General features: G+C 39.6%; 1 protein-coding gene across 6 annotated transcripts in view; it reads right to left on the bottom strand.

Annotated features, from left to right (window-relative positions):
* Nucleotides 1–18,399, bottom strand: part of AP3S2 (adaptor related protein complex 3 subunit sigma 2) — a gene marked incomplete at its 5' end in the record, with an annotated part of 67,595 nt that extends 49,196 nt beyond the window's left edge. For 5 of the 6 annotated variants that reach the window (XM_079700660.1, XM_079700661.1, XM_079700663.1 and 2 more), the window contains 3 exons: nucleotides 13,916–14,027; nucleotides 14,433–14,524; nucleotides 18,277–18,399. In XM_079700660.1, coding sequence (XP_079556786.1) covers nucleotides 13,916–14,027; nucleotides 14,433–14,524; nucleotides 18,277–18,345 — 273 coding nt within the window. The remainder of the gene's footprint in view (nucleotides 1–13,915; nucleotides 14,028–14,432; nucleotides 14,525–18,276) is intronic. The other variant, XM_079700665.1, reaches the window with a different exon arrangement.
* Between the last annotated feature and the right edge of the window lie 4,395 nt (nucleotides 18,400–22,794).

Below are 22,794 nucleotides of genomic sequence, written 5' to 3'. Positions count from 1 at the left end.
ACCTATACACCAACAAGTAAAACAGTGCAAAATTAACACAGAAAGAGAAACATAACTCAGTGGAACAAAGTGAAGAGTAAACACTAAATAGAGAGTGATTACTGTGCACTAGGCACACACGGGTGTACTCTGGGGACACCTCAGTCAGCAAGTCACATTCTTGTCTGGGTTATGTTCTGGGTGTGGGAAGAATGAGGCAGATAAACAAGATCTTTTCCATTGTCACACATGCTCTGAAGGAAGTAAATAGATGATGTGATGGTGGTTACTTCAGACAGAGTGTCAAGAAAGTCTCTCTGAGGATTAACATTTGAGCTGAGTCATGAATGAAGCCAGTCTTTTGAAGAGCTGAAGAGTGAAAAACCTGGGAAAAATCACTCCAGTGGACAGACCAGGTGCAAAGGCCCTGAAGCAAAAATGTACTTGGACCTGAGGAGCAGAAAGAAGGCTGGAATGGCTACAGTGAAGGTGACAGTGTCTATGGTGAGATCGGACAGAGAGAGACAAAGGAGCCAGACCATGTCGGGCCTTGCAGGTTGTGATAGGGAGTTTGGATTTTACTCTAAACTTAACATACTATACACGAAGGTTTCTTCAACAAGGGGAGGTATAAATGGATTATTTACATTTAATAGAATCGTTTAGAAAAAAGTTAGTTTTAAAATAAACAAAAATATACAAAGAATTACTTTTTCATTGACTATAAGACAAACCATTATTTTTGTATTAACAAAGAAAAAAATGCTGTCAATTGTAACTGTAAGATGTCATCTACTGTAATATACATCCTCATGTTAGTTATTAAAGTGTGAAAAAATGTGTATCTTACAAGAGATGAAATATAATATTATAAACCAGGAACTAGACTTAACTGGACAAATGTTTCAATTATATTACAAAAGGTTTACATGAAAAAGAACATTGTAAATTCACACATGGGAAAAGTTGGCATGATTAATAAAAATAAAAATTCAGACATTGTGAGGTACCACTCACCTCCGAGTAGAAATTAAAAATGACATATTTCAATGCTGGAGTTAGGAAGAAACATAAACTCATATAGTTCTGGAAGCATTATAAACTAATATAACCTTCCCAAATATCTATCTAGCAACATGCATTATAATTAGAAATATTAATCCCTTGACCCAGGAATTTCATTGGGATGTGAAGAGACACAACAGTTTGCATAAAGACTTACAGTAGTTCTATTTGGGTTAATTTTAAAAAAGGAAAATGAAAACAATCAAACTAATAAAAAAAAAAGGAAAATGGAAACAATCAAACCATCTAGTATCTGTTCTACTGCTCTGCCGCCTGGATCAGCTGAGAATACTCATTTTACCCATCCCCCATTGAAATGTTCTGCTTTGATTTACTCTTGAAATACAGAGGTTATGAAAGGTGAGAAGCAGAAAACGCACAGTGGTCCATTCCTCCTGTCCATGTTCCTTCAAGACAGCCAAAGGCTAATGCCCCAACTACGGTGAGCTCTAAGTTTCCCCGGAATCACTCACATGACCTTGCCCTCAGACTTCCTCAGAAAGGCCTCTTGTAAACCCTCAGGGATACTGAAGCCAGATGGTGACACTGTTCAACTTATCTTCTTGTGGGAGCTTTCATCTAGTAGTGGCAAATTATCCTTTCCTTACACAACTACTTACACTCAGTTTTTCCAAACTAACAAAGTATCATTTAGGGAATATACATCACATGATAAAACTATAAAGAGAAGCAAAGCAATGATCAACTTAAAAGTCTGAAGAAAGGGACTTCCCTGGTAGTCCAGTGGTAAAGAATCCACCTTGCAATGCAGGGGATGCAGGTTCGATCCCTAACTAAGGGAACTTAGATCCCACATGCTATGGGGCAACCAAACCCACGTGCCGCAACTACTGAGCTCGAGTGCCTCAACGAGAGAACCCACGTGCTGCAAAAACTACAGAGCCCACGCACTCTGGAGCCCACGCGCCACAACTAAAGAGAGAAAACCCACACACCACAACTAGAGAAAAGCCTGTGAGGGCAATGAAGACCGAACACAGCCAAAAAAAAAAAAAGAAAAAGAAAACAAGGAAAATAAATAAATAAATAATTTTAAAAAAGTCTAAAGAAGAATGCAATGAACAAGGGGGACAGAATTGAGGAGGGACATACGGGGGCTTTGAGGTACTAGCAATGTACTATTTCTTTTCTTTTTTTTTTAAAGGAATTTTGCCTTTTTAAAAAATTATTTATTTATTTATTTATTTATGGCTGTGTTGGCTCTTCGTTTCTGTGTGAGGGCTTTCTCTAGTTGTGGCAAGTGGGGGCCAATCCTCATCGCGGCGCGCGGGCCTCTCACTATCGCGGCCTCTCGCTGTGGAGCACAGGCTCCAGATGCGCAAGCTCAGTAATTGTGGCTCACGGGGCTAGTCGCTCCGCGGCATGCGGGATCCTCCCAGACCAGGGCTCGAACCCGTGTCCCCTGCATTGGCAGGCAGATTCTCAACCACTGCGCCACCAGGGAAGCCCCGCAATGTACTATTTCTTAATCTGGGTGAGAGCTTCATTTTACTGGCATTCCTCAAACTGTATAGGCATGTTTTCCGTAGTTTTTGTATATACGTTTCACAATAAAAATTATTTAAAAAACAACAATAATCTTATTGGGATCCTGATTGGGTTTTCAGTAATTTATAAGCTGGAAGTACAGTTGACACTTGAACAACACAGGTTTGAATAGTGCGGGTCCACTTACACTCGGATTTTTTTCAATAGTAAACACTATAGTACTATACAATCCCCAGTTGGTTGAACCTGAAGATGCAGAACCATGGATATGGAGGAACCGTGTACACGGAGGAACTGGGTATACAGGAGGGCCTACTGTAAATTATATAGGGATTTTCGAAGCATGGTGGGTCGGCACCTCTAACCCCTGTGTTGTTCAAGGGTCAACCGTACTGACAGTTTTAAAAGTTTTTTCCACAGGCAAAGGGTATGTTTTATTCATTTATTTTGCTCTTTTATCATATTTTCAGTAGAATTTTAAAGTTTTCTTCATATAGATCTTACACATTTTTTACATTTATTCTTGGGTATCTTAAGGAACATTTTCCTACTGTGAATGGGCCCCTTTTAAATATTATATTTTCTAACTTATTATTGCTAAGGGAAAGCTATTAGTTTTTATACATTAAACTTGTATCCAGTCCCTTATTGAACTATATTGCTCATTCTAATTGTTTTCCAGTTGATTGTTTTGTAATTTCTAGGTAGATAATAATTTCATCTGCAACCATTATATATTCTGAAGCCTAGTGAAGCCAATCACTCATTACTGCCCCTCTTCCCTCAGAACATACTTCTGCATTTCTTGGCCATTCACTTTTCCTCATAAACTTTCTCTTTACCAAGTTCTATACAATCTCCTGGATTGGGACTTCCCTGGCAGTCCAGTGGTTGAGACTCCGTGCTTCCACTGGAGGGGGCACGGGTTGGATCCCTGGTTGGGGAACTAAGATCCCGCATGCCGTGTCGCATGGCCCAAAAAAAATTAAAAAAAAAAAAAGATCTGGATTTATACTTGGTTCCCCATTTAATCTATTGATTACTACTGTCATCTTTTTTTTTTTTTTTTTTTTGCGGTACGCGGGCCTCTCACTGTTGTGGTCTCTTCCGTTGCAGAGCACAGGCTCCGGACGTGCAGGCTCAGCGGCCATGGCTCACGGGCCTAGCCGCTCCGCAGCATGTGGGATCTTCCCGGACCGGGGCACGAACCCGTGTCCCCTGCATCGGCAGGAGGACTCTCAACCACTGTGCCACCAGGGAAGCCCACTACTGTCATCTCTGCTCAACTCTTCCCAATAAGGGGCTTATAGCTCCACTGATTTCAAGTATTCCTTTATGTTTTTCCTTTAAAATTGTACAATTTTAGGGACTTCGCTGGTGGTCCAGTGGCTAAGACTCCATGCTCCCAATGCAGGGGGCCTGGGTTCCATGCCTGGTCAGGAAACTAGATCCCACATGCAGCAACTAAAGATCCCACGTGCTGCAACTAAGACCCAACGCAGCCAAATAAATAAAGAAAGAAAGATTTTACAATTTTATTGGAATCAATATCAAGTATTCCATACTAAGTTAATTTCCAAACATTAAATATCCTTTGTCACTACTGTAAGTGAAATTTCTTTAATTATGAATTTCCTAGCTGTTTTCACAAAAAATAGGAAATTCAATTTTGACGAACTGATCTCATATTCTGCCATGTTGCTCATATCATTCATTACTTGCTACCATCTCCCCCCATTTTTTTTTAAGGTTTACTAGGTACATAATCAGGCTCTCTTACAGTAATAACTTACCTCTCTCCTCCTTTACTACGTTACTTCTTCATTTCTTTTTTAACTACTCATTACAAATGTTTGCTCAAATTAGAGTAAACAGTAAGACACCTTGTTTTCATAAATGCCTGTAGATTTCTCCCCTGAGATAACACTGGCTCTGGCTCTTGGTTTTAAAACTAAAATTGGCTGTTTCTGGGTGACTGGGGGAGAAGAGAAGAAAGATGTTTTTCACTGTATACTCTTGGTATGCCTTTTGAATTTTGAACCACATAAGTGTATTATTTCTTCAACAATAAATAGTTTATACTGAATAAAGAAAACATGCACTAAATAATCAAGTAAAAATGCTTCCTATTCCAATTTAAGAGTATTTCAGAAATATAATTTGGGTAATCATTTCTCTCAGCATCTACTGATGAAATTATATTAGTTATATTATTCTTACTGTTGTAATAGAGACTCTAAGAATATGTCATTGTTAAACTGACTTGTATCCTTGGAATAAAGACTATTTGTACATAATAAATAATTCTTCTAGTACGCAGTATTCCTGAGAAAGAATTTTAGAGCTAGAAAGAACACCTAGTATACTTATAAATCAAAATAAACACACACACACACACACACACACAGCCAAAACATAAAACAAAAATACTAACGCCAACAAAACTTAAATGATTTAAGACCATGCCGCTTGCTAACAGGAGAGTCCAAAACAAGAGCCAGGTCTCATGACTCCTTGGTTCAACTGATTATTGGCTAAGATTTTATTTAATAATTCTGTCCAATAAAAATATGCAATATCTGGGACTTCCCTGGTGGTGCAGTAGTTAAGAATCCGCCTGCCAATGCAGGGTACACAGGTTCAATCCCTGGTCCAGGAAGATCCCACATGCTGCAGAGTAACTAAGCCTGTGCACCACAACTACTGACCCTGTGCTCCAGAGCCCGTGAGCCCCAACTACTGAGCCCACGTGCCACAACTACTGAAGCCCGCGCACCTAGAGCCTGTGCTCCGCAGCAAGAGAAGCCACTGCAATGAGAAGCCTGCACACGGCAACAAAGAGTAGCCCCCGCTCCCCACAACTAGAGAAAGCCTGCGCACAGCAACGAAGACCCAACGCAGCCAAAAATAAAATAAATAAATTTTTTTTTTAAATGCAGTATCTGACTAACATTTTCTTTGTGAGAAGTTTTGGATCATAACCAATTTACTCCATAAAATACACTTAAGCAGTATGATTTTTTAGTCTGAGTTTAAAAAATAACTTACATAATAGAGGTCTTACTGTACTAAAATCTACTGAGTCTATTAGGGAGTCAGTTTTTCATTTTACCTTTCTTATTTCATCCTGATATTGGATTCAGTGTCTTTGGATATTTATTTTTTGAGGTCAGCTATTTCAAATATATTGGCATTATAACTATGTATATCATCCACTAAAACATTTTAATGTTTTCTATTTCTGACTTTTATCCTCTTTATATTAGGATAACTATTTACTGATTTTATTGTCTTTTCAATGATGAAAACTCTTAGTTCCTTTTTTTTTTTTTTTTTTTTTTTTTTTTTTGCGGTACACGGGCCTCTCACTGTTGTGGCCTCTCCTGTTGCAGAGCACAGGCTCCGGACGCGCAGGCTCAGCGGCCATGGCTCACGGGCCCAGCCGCTCCGTGGCATGTGGGATCCCTCCCAGACTGGGGTACGAACCCGCATCCCCTGCCATCGGCAGGCAGACTCTCAACCACCGCGCCACCAGGGAAGCCCAGTTCCAATTATTTTTACCTTTTCTTTATCTATCTTCCCAAATCCATGTTAAGTATTTAATAAATGTCCATGACATTATAAAGTTACACTTCTCTTTTTGTCTTGTTAATATGCATTTCTCTTTTGTCTTGAAGTGCATCTCCTCTAATAATTGCATCTCAATTTTTAAAATATATTATCACTATATATTTTACCTTTATTTTCTAATACACTTATTATATGCACATTCCTATAGCATTCTACAGTGTACAATAATATAAAGTACATTGTCACAATTGAATTCTACAACCTAGTATTTCAGGTTTTTTTAGTTGAAATACAATTGACATACAATATTATGTTAGTTTCAGATATACTACATAGTGATTTGACATTTGCATACGTTATGATACAATCACCAAGGTAAGTCTAGCAACCATCTCTTTCCAAACAAAGTTATTAAAATATTATTGACCATATTCCTCAAGCTGTATATTATATCTTTGTGGCTCATTTATTTTATAACTGGAGGTTTGTACCTCTTAATCCCCTTCACCTATTTTGCCCTCCACCTCCATCCCCCTTCCCTCTGGCAACCACCCATTTGTTCTCTGTACCTGTAAGTCTGTTCCATTTTTACAACCTAGTAGTTCTATATCAGGTGGTGGATCCATGACTCAAACCCAGGTTTTCTGATTCTAGATCTTGAGCTCTTTCTGTTATGCCACATTGACTCTAAATGTCCAATCAAACTCAGGTGTTAAGAAAGCATTTAAAGGGACTTCCCTGGTGGTGCAATGGTTAAGAGTCCACCTGCTGGACAGGGGTTCAATCCCTGGTCTGGGAAGATCCCACATGCCGCAGAGCAACTAAGTCAGTCTGCCACAACTACTGAGCCGGCGCACTAGAGCCCACACGCCACAACTACTGAGCCCACGTGCCACAACTACTGAAGCCCACACACTCTAGGGCCTGCGTGCCGCAACTACTGGGCCTGCATGCTGCAAATACTAAAGCCTGCGCACTGCAACTACTGAAGCCTGCATGCCTAGAGCCCGTGCTCTGCAACAAGAGAAGCCACTGCAATGAGAAGCCCACTCATAAGAGTAGCCCCCACTCACCGCAACTAGAGAAAGCCCACAGGCAGCAACAAAGACCCAATGCAGCCAAAGAAAAAAAAAGCATTTAAAATTATCTTAGAGATAAATCTCTTTTGGATGTTTCTAGTATTTATTTATACTTTTATATATGATAAGTGAATATACTATATGAAATTTTAAAACTAATCATTTTAAGTCATTTTCTGAACGTGAATGGGTGTAAATAAATAAATAAAACTTAAGAGAGGGGAGACAGCAGAAGCAAGAACTACAATCCTGCAGCATGTGGGACGAAAACCACATGCAGAGAAAGACAGACAAAATGAAAAAGCAGAGGACTATGTACCAGATGAAGGAATAAGATAAAACCCCAGAAAAACAATAAATGGAGATAGGCAACCTTCCAGAAAAAGAATTCAGAATAATGACAGTAAAGATGATCCAGGACCTCGGAAAAAGAATGGAGGCAAAGATCGAGAAGAAGCAAGAAATATTTAAGAAAGACCTAGAAGAATTAAAGAATAAACACCTAGAAGAATTAAAGAACAAACAGAGATGAACAATACAATAACTGAAATGAAAAATACACTAGAAGGAATCAATAGCAGAATAACTGTGACAGAAAAATGGATAAGTGACCTGGAAGACAGAATGGTGGAATTCACTGCTATGGAACAGAATAAAGAAAAAAAAAAAAAGAAAGGAAATGAAGACAGCCTAAGAGACCTCTGGGACAACATTAAATGCACCAACATTCACATTATAGGGGTCCCAGAAGGAGAAGAGAGACAGGACCCAAGAAAATATTTGAAGAGATTACATTTGAAAACTTCCCTAACATGGGAAAGGAAATAGCTACCCAACTCCAGGAAGCACAGAGAGTCCCAGGCAGGATAAACCCAAGGAGAAACATGCCAAGACACATAGTAATCAAACTGACAAAAGTTAAAGACAAAGAAAAATTATTAAAAGCAACTAGGGAAAAACGACAAATAACATACAACGGAACTCCCATAAGGTTAACAGCTGATTTCTCAGGAGAAACTCTACAAGCCAGAAGGGAGTGGCACGATATATTTAAAGTGATGAAAGGGAAGAACCTACAACCAAGATTACTCTACCTGGCAAGGATCTCATTCAGATTTGACGGAGAAATCAAAAGCTTTAAAGACAAGCAAAAACTAAGAGAATTCAGCACCACCAAACCAGCTCTACAACAAATGCTAAAGAAACTTCTCATGGGAAACACAAGAGAAGAAAAGGAGCTACAAAAACAAACCCAAAACATTTAAGAAAATGGTAATAGGAAAATACATATCAGTAACTACCTTAAATGTGAATGGATTAAATACTCCAACCAAAAGACACAGGCTCACTGAGTGGATACAAAAACAAGACCCATATATATGCTGTCTACAAGAGACCCACTTCAGACCTAGGGACACATACAGACTGAAAGTGAGGGGATAGAAAAAGATTTCCCATGCAAATGGAAATCAAAAGAAAGCTGGAGTAACAATGTTCATATCACATAAAACAGACTTTAAAATAAAGAATGTTACAAGAGACAAGGAAGGATACTACATAATGATCAAGGGATCAATCCAAGAAGAAGATATAACAATTATAAATATATATGCACCCAATAAAGGAGCACCGCAATACATAAGGCAAATGCTAACAGCTATATAAGAGGAAATCAACAGTAACACAATAATAGTGGGGGACTTTAACACCTCACTTACACCAATGGACAGATCATCCAGACAGAAAATTAATAAGGAAACACAAGCTTTAAATGATACAACAGACCAGATAGATTTAATAGATTTAGTTAGTGTATAGGAATGCAAGAGATTGCATTGATATTGATATTTATAGGACATTGATATTTATAGGACATTCCATCCGAAAACAGCACATTACACTTTCTTCTCAAGTGCACACGGAACATTCTCCAGGATAGATAACATCTTGGGTCACAAATCAAGGCTTGGTAAATTTAAGAAAACTGAAATCATATCAAGCATCTTTTCTGACCACAACGCTAAGAGATTAGAAATAAATTACAGTGAAAAAACTGTAAAAAACACAAACACGTGAAGGCTAAACAATACGTTACTAAATAACCAAGAGATCACTGAAGAAATCAAAGAAAACAAACAAAAGTCCAGGACCAGATGGCTTCACAGGTGAATTGTATCAAACATTTAGAGAAGAGCTAACACCCATCCTTCTCAAACTCTTCCCAAAAATTGCAGAGGAAGGTACACTCCCAAACTCATTCTACGAGGCCACCATCACCCTGATACCAAAACCAGACAAAGATGTCACAAAGAAAGAAAATTACAGGCCAATATCACTGATGAATATAGATGCAAAAATCCTCAACAAAATACTAGCAAACAGAATCCAACAACACATTAAAAGGATCATACACCACGATCAAGTGGGATTTATCCCAGGGATGCAAGGACTCTTCAAAATACACAAATCAATCAATGTGATACACCATATTGACAAATTGAAGAATAAAAACCACATGATCATCTCAATAGATGCAGAAAAAGCTTTGACAAAATTCAACACCCATTTATGATAAAAACTCTCCAGAAAGTGGGCATAGAGGGAACCTACCTCAACATAATAAAGGCCATATATGACAAACCCACAGCAAACATCATTCTCAATGGTGAAAAACTGAAAGCATTTTCTCTAAGATCAGGAATAAGACAAGGATGTCCACTCTCGCCACTATTATTCAACATAGTTTTCACAGTCCTAGCCACAGCAATCAGAGAAGAAAAAGAAATAAAAGGAATCCAAATCAGAAAAGAAGAAGTAAAACCATCACTGTTTGCAGATGACAAGATACTATACATGGATAATCCTAAAGATGCCACCAGAAAACTACTAGAGCTAATCAATGAATTTGGTAAAGTTGCAGGATACAAAATTAATGCACAGAAACCTCTTGCATTCCTATACACTAACTAACAATGAAAGATCAGAAAGAAATTAAGGAAACAATCCCATTCACCATTGCAACAAAAAGAATACCTAGGAATAAACCTACCTAAGGAGGTAAAAGAACTGTACTCAGAAAACTGTAAGACACCGATGAAAGAAATCAAAGATGACACAAACAGATAGAGAGATATACCATGTTCTTGGATTGGAAGAATCAATACTCTGAAAATGAGTATAATACACAAAGCAATCTACAGATTCAATGCAATCCCTACCAAACTACCTATGACATTTTTTACAGAACCAGAACAAAAAAATCTTAAAATCTGTATGGAGACACAAAAGACCCCAAATAGCCAAATCAATCTTAAGGGAAAAAAAACAGAGCTGGAGGAATAAGACTCCCTGACTTCAGACTATATAACAAAGCTACAGTAATCAAGACAATATGGTACTGGCACAAAAACAGAAATATACAATGGAGAAAAGACAGTGTCTTCAATAAATGGTTCTGGGAAAACTGGGCAGCTACGTGTAAAAGAATGAAATTAGAACACTCCCCAACACCATACACAAAAATAAACTCAAAACAGATTAAAGAACTAAATGTAAGACTGAACACTATAAAACTCTTAGAAGAAAACACAGGAAGAACACTCTTTGACATAAATCACAGCAAGATCTTTTTTTGACCCGCCTCCTAGAGTAATGGAATTAAAAACAAAAATAAACAAATGGGACCTAATGAAACTTAAAAGCTTTTGCACGGCAAAGGAAACTATAAACAAGACGAAAGGACAACCCTCAGAATGGGAGAAAACATTTGCAAATGAATCAAGGGACAAAGGATTAATCTCCAAAATATATAAACAGCTCATGCAGCTCAATATTAAAAAAACAAACAACCCAAACAGAAAATGGGCCGAAGACCTAAACAGACGTTTCTCCAAAGACGTACAGAGAGCCAAGAGGCACATGAAAAGCTGCTCAGCATCACTAATTATTAGAGAAATGCAAATCAAAACTACAATGAGGTATCACCTCACACTGGTTAGAATGGACATGATCAGAAAATCTACAAACAATGAGACTGCCCTGGTGGTGCAGTGGTTAAGAGTCCTCCTGCCAATGCAGGGGACACGGGTTCAAGCCCTGGTCCGGGAAGACCCCACATGCCACAGAGCAACTAGGTCCGTGAGCCACAACTGCTGAGCATGTGCTCTAGAGCCTATGAGCCACAACTACGGAGCCCGCGTGCCACAACTACTGAAGCCCTCGCGCCTGGAGCCCATGCTCCACAACAAGAGAAGCCACTGCTGTGAGAAGCCCGCACACCACAACCAAGCCCCCGCTTGCTGCAACTAGAGAAAGTCCATGCACAGCAACAAAGACCCAACACAGCCAAAAATAAATAAATTAATTTAAAAAAGAAAGAAAATCTACAAACAAATGCTGGAGAGGGTGTGGAGAAAAGGGAACCCTCTTGCACTGCTGGTGGGAATGTAAACTGATACAGCCACTATGGAGAACAGAATGGAGGCTCCTTAAAAAACTAAAAACAGAATTACCATATGAGCCAGCAATCCCACTGCTGGGCATGTACCCAGAGAAAACCATAATTCACAAAGACACATGCACCCCAATGTTCACTGCAGCACTATTTTCAACAGCCAGGTCATGGAAGCAACCTAAATGCCCATCGACAGACAAATGGATAAAGAAGATGTGGTACATATATACAATGGAATGTTACTCAGCCATAAAAAGGAACAAAGTTCGGTCACTTGTAGAGATGTGGATGGACCTAGAGACTGTCATACAGAGTGAAGTAAGTCAAAAAGAGAAAAACAAATATCGTATATTAACACATATATGTAGAATCTAGAAAAATGGTACAAATGAACCCGTTTGCAAGGCAGAAATAGAGACACAGATGTAGAGAACAAACGTATGGATACTAAGGAGGGAAAGAGGGTGGGATGAATTGGGAGATTGGGATTGACATACATACACTAATGTGTACAAAATAGATAACTAATAAGAACCTGCTGTATAAAAATAAATAAATAAAATTTAAAAGAAAATAATAAAATAAAATTTAAAAATTGCTATGTCCAAGAATATAACTTTTTGGAAGAGTGTAGTATATCTGAAATAAAAATACACATTTAAAATTTCCATTTATTTGTCCCAAGGTATATTAAATTTAGCTTCTTCAATTTTATCTTAACAAAATAAAATATAGTTGTAAGCATGTAAAGTTTATAATCTATAGCTAGAGTTTTCTATAATTGTTGTTATTAGGTTTTAATGCATGCTCCTTTTGAGTGCTTTCAACTTAAGTGACTTCTTCAAGTCACTTAAAGCCTATCTAGAATATCATGTACAAAATGACGGAATTGCACTAAATTAATAGTTCCCAGTATAGGGTCCCTACATATCTCAGTTTCCATGAAGGTAATGAAAAGAAATCTGTAAGCCATTTCTAATTTTCAAAAAGCCTAAAAAAACATGTTTACCTATGTCAAGATTGCTCAGACTAAATAAAACATCAAGTTTCTTTGCTTTAGGCTAGAATTACAAGTGAAAATACGAAGTATGCATTTTTAAATGTCATTTAGTTTGATACTTGAAAAATATCTTAAAACACGATGTGACACTGTAATTTATAATGAGAAATATTTGGTATTCAACCCTGTATCTGGCACAGGGCTCCTAAAAACCTTGGAACTTCCTAAGTGTTAAGGGTACCTTTTGTTCTGTTAATAAGGTGACTTTTGGAAAGCACCCAAGAATGGGGACTGGTTGCCAGAGGAACCAACCATGTGATTGTGGGAACTTTCAGTCCTACTTCCTGACCTCTGGGGAGGGGAGAGGGGCTGCAAACTCAGTCAGTCACCAATGGCCAGTGATTTAATCAATCATGCCTATGTAAAGAGGCCTCCTTAAAACCCAAAAGGGACAGGGTTCGGAGAGTTTCCAAGCTAGTAAACATGTGGATATTCGAGGAGAGTGGCGTGCCTGAAGAGGGCATAGAAGCTCCACGCCCTTTCCCCATCTTCCATCTGGCTGTTCCTAAGTTACACCCTTTTAAATTAAGCTGGTAAACTAGTAAGTAAAATGTTTCTCTAGAAAGTTCTGTGAGCCACTCCAGCAAATAAACTGAACCTGAGGAGGAAATCATGGGAATCTTCAAGCTATAGGCTGTCAGTCAGACGCACAGGTGACAGACAACCTGGACTTGAGATTGGTATCTATCTCCAGGTAGACAGTGTCAGAATTGAGCAAATTTGTGGGACACCTGGTTACTGTCCATGGAGAACTGAGTTAATTGCTTGGGGTGGGGGTGAGTACACACATTGGAACTGGTGTCAGCCTCGTATAAGAAAACAAAGGGAGGGACTTCCCCGGCGGTCCAGTGGTTAAGATTCCATGCTTCCACTGCAGGGGGCATGGGTTCGATCCTTGGTCGGAGAACTAATATCCTGCATGCCACGTGGCATGGCCAAAAATAAATAAATAAATAAATAAAATATTTTTAAAAAAGAAAAAGAAAACGAAGGGAGTGAGAGGGCTGGAGAAGAAGAATGCAAAAGCTCTAAGAATTTTAAAGGGTTGCTAAGGAGCTTTCTCATAGCACCATCTGGTGGACATGTAGCAACTTTCACCAAGTATCAAAAAAGATACTGACAAAAGGACCTACAGATGGTTACTCAAAAATTCCATGCAAACTCTCTGAAGTGGCTGCCATCATTACCTGCTACACATACCTGGATGAGGTCCAAGATCCCAAGTTCACTCTCTGATGAATCCACACAAAATACAAAATAGAGGGTAGCATAATGCCGATAAATCAGTTTGTAGTCAGAGCCACCAATCAAACTGTGGAAGATGGGAAACATTTAAATGCCTATATCTTAACTGAATATATCAAAGAGAAACTCTGTGCCAAGGGAGGAGAAGGGGCCCAACAGAAAGGGGGAGGACAGGCCAAACAACAGGCCATTTCTACCAGGTGAACGGCAACCAAATTTGGCAGAGGTGCCTAAAGCCATTTTACCTCCCCTTTTCTTCTGCCCATCCTCCCAGGCACCAAACTTGTAAATATCTGAAGCACAACCATTTAGCAGCTTCCAAAACAGAACTGGGTCTCTCCCTGAGCAGATTTAGCTCAACTCAGCTCAAGTTGCATCAGGTACTCACCTGACACTTGAGTACTGCCTGAAGAAGCAATAATGATGAAGGCCACCCAAAAGTGGATGTATGGGGAGAAAACTGATCATTTACCTTCCACCCTCCAAGAAGTTACAGATGTTGTCATCCCGCTTGAGAACTAGATGGAAGGTCTCTCGAATAATCTGCTGTTGAATTTCTTCTGGCTACGGAATAAAAGAAATAAAGTGGATCAGTGGGAAAGTCTGAAAAACTACATCCCATCAGTGAGGATGGACAGGAAGGCAAGGGCTTCCAAACTAGGAATGATCTGAGCATTTGGTACCAGTTTACAGAAAAGATAGAAATGACGAGTAGAGAAAAAGTAAAAGGGGAATCTATGGAAAAATTGACAAGGCTCTGTTACCGGAATTAAAATAGGGTATATTTACCTAGATATCTAGTCCCTAACCATTACCATCCTGATAGGTAAGCTGATATTTCTTTACTGTGAATAACCAAGGAAAGGAGAACTGACAAACTCTCATACAAGGTCAAAGAATAACTAGAAGGCCTGGTTCTGAAATATTTTGTCTTACTCTAGAAAACATCTATGCCAGGGCAAATAACAAACGTTAATAGGTCTAACACTTTAAGGAAGTCAAGATGTAATCATGTACGTGCTTTAAAAACCTGCATTTGCCATCTTTTGTACTGGTAATACAGACATTACATATAAGATGCTGTGTTACCAACAAAGTACTACAGAGAAAGACAGAAAGTGTTCTATTTACAGATTAGAATCTTGAACAATTGCAGAGCTATAAACACCTTTTTTCACTTACTACACTCCAGAAAGCTCAACTGTGATGGAATCTCTTGATAACTCACATTTGATTTCTATTTATACATATGAAGTTCATAGTAAGTATGGTTTTTAAAAAAGGATAGTGGGAGGGAGAAATCAGTCATTAAGGCAAAAGTAGGGATTCCCTGGAGGTCCAGTGGTTAAGACTTGGCGCTTTCAATGCAGGGGATTCAGGGGAACTAAGATCCTACATGCTGCATGGCCAAAAAAAAAAAAAAAAGACAAAAGTAATAAAAAGCTCTAGACCAGTGCCCAATGTATAATGGAATTTCCCTGGCGGTCCAGTGGTTAGGACTCTGCGCTTTCACTGCCAAGGGCACAGTTTCAATCCCTGGTTGGGGAACTAAGATTCTGCAAGCCACATGGCAGGGCCAAAAAAAATCTCAATGTATAATGAATCACCCGGGAATGTTGTTAAAATGCAGATTTTAATTTAGTAGGTCTGGACTAAGTCCTGAGACTGCATTTCTAACAAGTTTCCAGGTGAAAACAATGCTGCTGGTCTGAGGACAACATTTTGAGTAGCAAAGCTTAAGAAAACCTTCAGACTGGACTTCCCTTAAGAGTCAGAACATAGATTCAAGTAACATTAACCCCTTTCTTTCTACAGCATTGAATTTAGACTTGAAATGGTTAGTTATTTAAATGAAACAGGAAAAAACAGGGAAAATGTCATTGTGGAGAAATTACTTTTCATAACTTTGACTTACACTGGTATACAGTGGCTCTCTTATTTACCAAATGGATAAATGAAAACTTGCTAATAACTGGTCACTGTAAGTTTGAGTAAATCAATCACTATTTTCTGGTTTCCATTTAAAGAATTCAGAAAGCTCACAGACGCCAGGATGCTGTAAAGGATTAACTCTGTGTACCCAGAAATACAAAACATGCTAAGCATCAGCACTTTTTTAAACTGACAAAAACATCTTGCAAAGCCTTTTATCTGATTCTACAGGGAAGTGGTGATAGTCAGTGGGTAAGCACTATGAAATGGTGAGGTTACCTAATTTCTAATTCAACAAAATAGCAAACTACCAACTGCTTACATCTCTCAATCATTTTAATAATCCCTCATATCTTTTAGTACTCTGCAGTTTTCAAGGTAACTTTCACTTAGGAGCTAATTTAGGTCTTATAAAAATCCTATGCTCTCCAAAGAAGATAAACAAATGGTCGATAAAGACATGAAAAGATGCTCAACATTATTAGTCATTAGAAAAAATTTTGAAACCGCAAGAATCCACTTTACACCTACTAAAATGTTTTTAATCAAAAAGATAATAGAAAATGTTGATAGGGAGATGGAAAAATTGGAATTCTTATATATTGTTGATAGGAATGTAAAATGGTGCAGTCACTTTGGAAAGCAGTTTGGCAGTTCCTCCGAATGATCACCATAAAGTTACTACGTGACTCAGCAATTCTACTCCTAGATATATACCCAAGAGAAATGAAAATACATGCTCACACAAAAGCTTATACGTCAGTGTTCATAGCAGCATTATTCACAAGAGCCACAGGTGGAAATATCAACTGATGAATGGACAATCAAAATGTGGCGCATCGGGCTTCCCTGGTGGCGCAGTGGTTGAGAGTCCGCCTGCCGATGCAGGGGACACGGGTTCGTGCCCCAGTCCAGGAGGATCCCACATGCCGCGGAGCGGCTGGGCCCGTGAGCCATGGCCGCTGAGCCTGCGCGTCCGGAGCCTGTGCTCCGCAACGGGAGAGGCCGCAACAGTGAGAGGCCCGCGTACAGCAAAAAAAAAAAAAAAAATGTGGCGCATCCACACAATGGAATATAATTTAGCAATAAAAAGGAATAAAGAACAGATACACACTACAACATAGATGAACCTTGAAAACATTATACTAAGTAATAGAAGCCAGTCATAAAAGACCACATATTGTATGATTCCATTTTATAGGAAATGTCCAGAATAGGCAAATTTAGAGAGACAGAAAGTAGACTAGTGGTTGCCTAAGGCTGGGAGAGTTGAGGGGGAAACACAGAATGACTGCTAATGGGTAGGGGGTTCCTTTTTGGGATAATGAAAATGTTCTAAAATTGTGATGATGGTTGCATAACTCTGTAAAGTACTAAAAACCATTCTATTGTATATTTTTAAAAGGTGAACTGTATGTTATGTAACATATCTCAATAACACTTTAAAACCTGAGAGAAAAATTCACACACACACAAATGCAAATACAAATTGAATAGTGTTATTGAGTGTTAATATAAAATCGATATAATAAAATGTAACCTAGCTAAAAAATTCTATGAAAAAGGTAAAAAAATTTTTTTTTCATTTCTACTTGACAAAAGAGGAAATGAAGTCTGAAAGAGGTTTTTGTTAACTTGACACAAGGGTAAAATAAGGTGTTGCTGAGGCCTGAACATAAGTTTTCTGACACTCTCCACTCTACGGTTTCACAATTACGTACTTAACATTGTGAAACCTAGCCACGAAGAAATAAAACGTTGGGTGGCAGGAGGCAAATAATGATGTTTATTTTTTCCAGAGTAACGTCTTTGGAAAATTCAAATTCACATTATCACGTATAATTTCTCAACATTTTTCACTTTCAAACTGACTTTCTTCAACTCTACGTAGTGAAAGGTATCAATTCCTGGGCAGTCCCAGCCTACACTGAAGCAAAATAATTCCAAGAAAGCACTTTTCCAAATCCGTTAGCTAAAGCAAAATTTAAAAGCTGCATATTTCTTCCTCCTCGTGAAACTGCGTTTAACAGTTTAATTAATTTGAGATTAATTTGATTTCAATCATTTGATGTCAATCATTCAAGTTGTCCATGAGGCACACCCCCTCCACACACACACACCATTTATAGAGCCCTGAGACTCTGCGAGAAGTGTCACAAAAATGGCACAAAAATGCCGGGGTCCAGGAAGGGGTGGGAAAGAGCGGGGGTAGCGGGCGTGGGACACATAGGCCTGACACTGGCCCCGGTCCGGGGAAGATCACATATACGGTGCAGGAGGCCTAGGAGGTCAGCGGGCGATGCCCGCGTGCGCCGTACGGGACAAAGAGAGAGAAGGGGGCGCAGGTGCCCTGTAAGGATGTGACGAAGCTCGGCCGCACTCACGAAACGCTGGTAGAAGCGGACTAGCCGCGGCTTCCCGTGGTTATTGAAAACCAGAATCGCCTGAATCATCTTTGCCCGCCACGCTCCTTTCACCACCGGCTGCTTCCAGAGAGCATCTCCTTCCGCCACAACACGGACGCTTCCGGTTGGTGCGCTGCTGAGAGTGGCTCCCGGAAACATGTCCCGGCGCCCAAGGGCCCGACCACCAAGAGTCCGGTTTCCCGGCACGCCTTGCAGAAGGCTCCAGGACGGGCGGCGGGTTGCGGGGGTAAGGCTGGTGCGGACACCGAGGCTAGGGCCGCAGAATCCCGGGCCTGGCGCAAAGCCGAGCACACCGGAAAAGCGGATCAAGAAGCAGAAACCCCAACAGCAGCCGCGCTCCCAGGTGAAGCGCAGCGGGAGTCTCCCTTTATCATCATCTGCCTTAACATATGCAGTCTTACCTTCCCCTTAACACTGCAGAACGTTGCGCGGTGTGGAGATGCAGGCTAATTTAGCCATTCCCCGGTTGGGGAAAGTTAGGTTCATTTTTATTTTTTAGTATTACATACAATGCTGTAGTGAATTATATATGTGCCTCCTCGTGCAAAAGGGCTGTCTCTCCACGGTAGATAGCGAATGGTGGAATTAAGGGATCTTTAATGCAATTCCTTTTAAAAGGTACCGGCGACCCCAAATTAGTAAAGTTTTTGTATTTTCTTTTAATGACTTAGTGCGGGTGAGGTGGAGCACGTCCTTATATCACAGATAGACCTGCAAATTGGAATCACCTACCCAAAGGACAGTTGACAATATTTATCAAAAGCCTTTAAAATATATTGAACATTTGACCCAGCATTTCCAGTTTTAGAATTTATAATAAGACGATGTGGGTGTGTGAAAAGATTTAGCCTCAAGAACGTACATCTCAGCAGTCTTACTACAGGGGAAAGTGGGAAGCAAACTAATTATTCCAAAATGAGAAACTGGTTAAATGCATTGATCCACATGCATATGTATGTAGAGGGACACTCCACTTTGTAAAAGATTGGAAGTATATACACCAAAATGTGAATAATAATTGTGTCTGATGGAATGGCAGCATCATAGTGTTCACCACAGGCCGGTGGAACCACACTGCTCTGATCAAAACCCTGGCTCTGTCCACCACCTGTGCACCTTGGGCAAGTGTCATCATTTGTAAAACAGGCATAATATCAGGTTCTTTTACTGTAAAACTAGTTTATTTCTGCTTGAAAAAAAAACTCTACTTACCTAAGACAGTTGTTATAGCACAAAAAGAGTTAATATTTGTAAGTACTCAGAGCAGTGCATGGTATATAATTGAGTACTACATAAGTGATTTTTAAAATGGTGGTGGAATTATATTTTTTTCTTACTTTAAATTTTCTAAAATAAAATGTATTACTCTTGTAGCCAGTTTTTTTTCATTTAAAAGAATCCAAAGGCAATAAATATGCACTGAAACTTGACAAAATATTTCAAATGTTGAGGAGGAATACCAAAAAAAATTCTGAAACAGAAGAATAATAAGTGAGACCTAGCTCTACCAACTATTAAAACCTACTATGGGGCCTCCCTGGTGGCGCAGTGGTTGAGAGTCCGCCTGCCGATGCAGGGGATACGGGTTCGTGCCCCGGTCTGGGAGGATCCCATATGCCGCGGAGCGGCTGGGCCCGTGAGCCATGGCTGCTGAGCCTGCGCGTCCGGAGCCTGTGCTCCGCAACGGGAGAGGCCACAACAGTGAGAGGCCCGCGTACCACCAAAAAAAAAAAAAAAAAAAAAAAAACCTACTATGATAGTTCACATTGTCATTAAAGGGAGACTTATTGAAATATAATGGATAATTTAAGTATAAGTGATTTTAATATGTGATGTGGAAGACATCATACCTTGCAAGTGGGAAGGAATTCAGTAAGTGTGTTGGGATAACTGGTTAGCAATTTGAAAATAAGTAATTTAGTTATCTCCCTTCATACTCTCTCAAATTAAAGGCAGAGTGGATTACAGAGTTAAATATAAAACCAAGTAATAACTAGAATGGAAGAAAATGATAGAGAATCTAACATCTGAAAAGAGTATATAAGCTTAGAAACAATAAAAATCATAAAAAGTCAAGATATAGCTATATAAAAATTTTACGTTTGTAAGTCAATTTTTTTAATGGAAAAGTTTTTAAAATATGGCAAATGGTTATATTTAAAATATAACTGATAAACCAAAAGAACCTCCCCCCCTCAGTAATAAATGGGCAAAGGAACTGAGTAACAAATGAGGAAATACATCTAGAAAATGAACATGAAAAACAATGCTTAAGCTCACTATTAATGGGGGAAAAGGCTAATTAAAATTAAAGTATTAACTTAAAATTAAAGTGTTATTTTTACCTTATCAAATATCAATTTTTAAAATATTATCATACCCAAGTCTAGCAAGGGTAGCGTGAAAATAGTCCTCTCCTACCTTGCTGGTGAGATTATAATTTAGAACAACCCTTTTGGAAAGCAATTTGGCAATATAACAAGACCTTTACAGCTTCCAATGCAGGGGGCATGGGTTCAACCCCTGGTCAGGGAAGATCCCACATGCCGCAAGGCGTGGCCAAAAAACCCAAAACAAAACAAACAGAAAAAAAAAAAAACCCAAGACCTTTACAAAGAATTCCTAGATTCCCAGTAATCTGACTCCTAGGAATCCATCCCTAAAGAAATAACCCCGGGGACTTCCCTTGCGGTCCAGCAGTTAAGACTTCACCTTCCAGCGCAGGTGGTACAGGTTTGATCCCTGGTCCAGGAGCTAAGGTCCCACATGCCTCGCGCCAAAAAAACCAAAAGATAAAACAGAAGCAATATTGTAACAAATTCAATAAAGACTTTAAAAATGGTCCACATCAAAAAATCTTGGAAAAAAACCCCAAAAACCAAAATATAGTGGCGGGGGGAGGCAGGTGAGATTGAGGGAACTATGTAATTTACAATAGTTTTTGACACAGATAGCTCCAAAGAGGGATCAATTAATTACCCAAATTCTGGAAAATAATAGAGCTGTTAAGGTAGTCAATCTTAAAAACAATGACATGAAGACTAGCGATATATTGATAGGAAGTAGTTATATAACATCAACTGAAAAAGAATTATCAAATTTTATGTGTTGGTATAAAATTGCAATGACCATGTACAGAAATTGCATATTCCAAGATCGGGCCACTCCCCCACCTCCATGGCCTTGCAGGTCCTCTTCTCTTGCTGGAAAGTCCCTTTCTACCTGTCTACCTGAATTTCTTTCCATCTCCTCTGCCACTGCTATAGACTAAATCACTCTAGGCTCTCACCCCCACCACTGTAGCAGTCTCCTAGTTGGGCTCATTGCCTTCAGTTTCTCTGCAGTCAAGTGATCTTTGAAATATACAAATCAGATCTTATTACTCTCCCGGGGATCACTGACTTCCAAGGTATTAAGGATAAAGTCCCAAAATACTTAACATGCTGAAGATGCCATGCCCAACCTCCCACCATTCTCTAAGCTCCAGCCACAATGGCCTTTTCCTTCCAGGAGCCCATCCCCACCCCCCAGAGACACCAAGCCTAGCTGTTGCCCAGGGGCTCCCCCATTGACACGCTGTGCCTCCTTGTTTAGAATGGTGGCCTGCCCACATGAGCTTGCCATACCCTTTGGCCACAGTGCTTTGGGCAACAGGATGCCCTCACTGGGTGCCTCTCCCCATGTCAGTGTCCCCAGTCCTCCTCCTGTTTAACCCCTCCCCTGGCCACCACATGGTTGAGGTCCCAGCATGCTCAACAGTGAGCCAGCCCCATTCAGACACGGGACACTAGCGAGGTGGCTTCTATAGTAGCCGAGGTAAGAGAACAAGGATATGAACTAGGAAAAGGGCAACAAGAACAGAAGAGACCCGAGGGCAGTCCAGTGACCTGTGACTTCAGGTGGCCTAAATGAAGTGTTAACCCCAAGCCTCATAGCCATACTGTTGAGCCCAGGCTCAAATATGCAGGAAGGCAAATGAAAGTTTGAACCATGATAATAATGCTGGGACCTCAACCATGAAAGCCATATGAAAAAAAATGGAGATAATAATCACATGTGCCTCTTGGGATTGTTGTGACAATTAAGTAAGATACTGGAAGTGCTCGGCACAAGTAATAGAACCAAGAGGCACTCAACAGTCAGGGACTATAATTATCATCATGGAAAGCATCTAGTGCTGTGTTTGACACATTAGGGGACTCCATAATTGTTAGTTTACTACCACCCCTCTTTTCCCTGAGAGAAGCAGGATCCACATTCCACCAAGTCCCTACCCATTCTTAGGACGTGTAGATTTCAACTCCAGGTCTCTTCATAGATGTGGGTGTGGGCATACTACCCAGCAAGGCAATGTTCATGACCAAAAAGATACGGCTTTCTTCTTATAGGGAGGCTGCCCAGTTTATACCTAATAATAACACAGTCGGTGTAGAGGAATCCTTCCTGAAGATTTACTCATTCGTAAAAAGTTCTCAA

This window comes from Hyperoodon ampullatus, assembly GCF_949752795.1.
Source record: "Hyperoodon ampullatus genome assembly, chromosome: 3".
In the NCBI taxonomy this organism is placed as follows: Eukaryota; Metazoa; Chordata; class Mammalia; order Artiodactyla; family Ziphiidae; genus Hyperoodon; species Hyperoodon ampullatus.
Note: the sequence above shows the minus strand (reverse complement) of the source record. Positions and strands in the feature narration are given on the sequence as shown.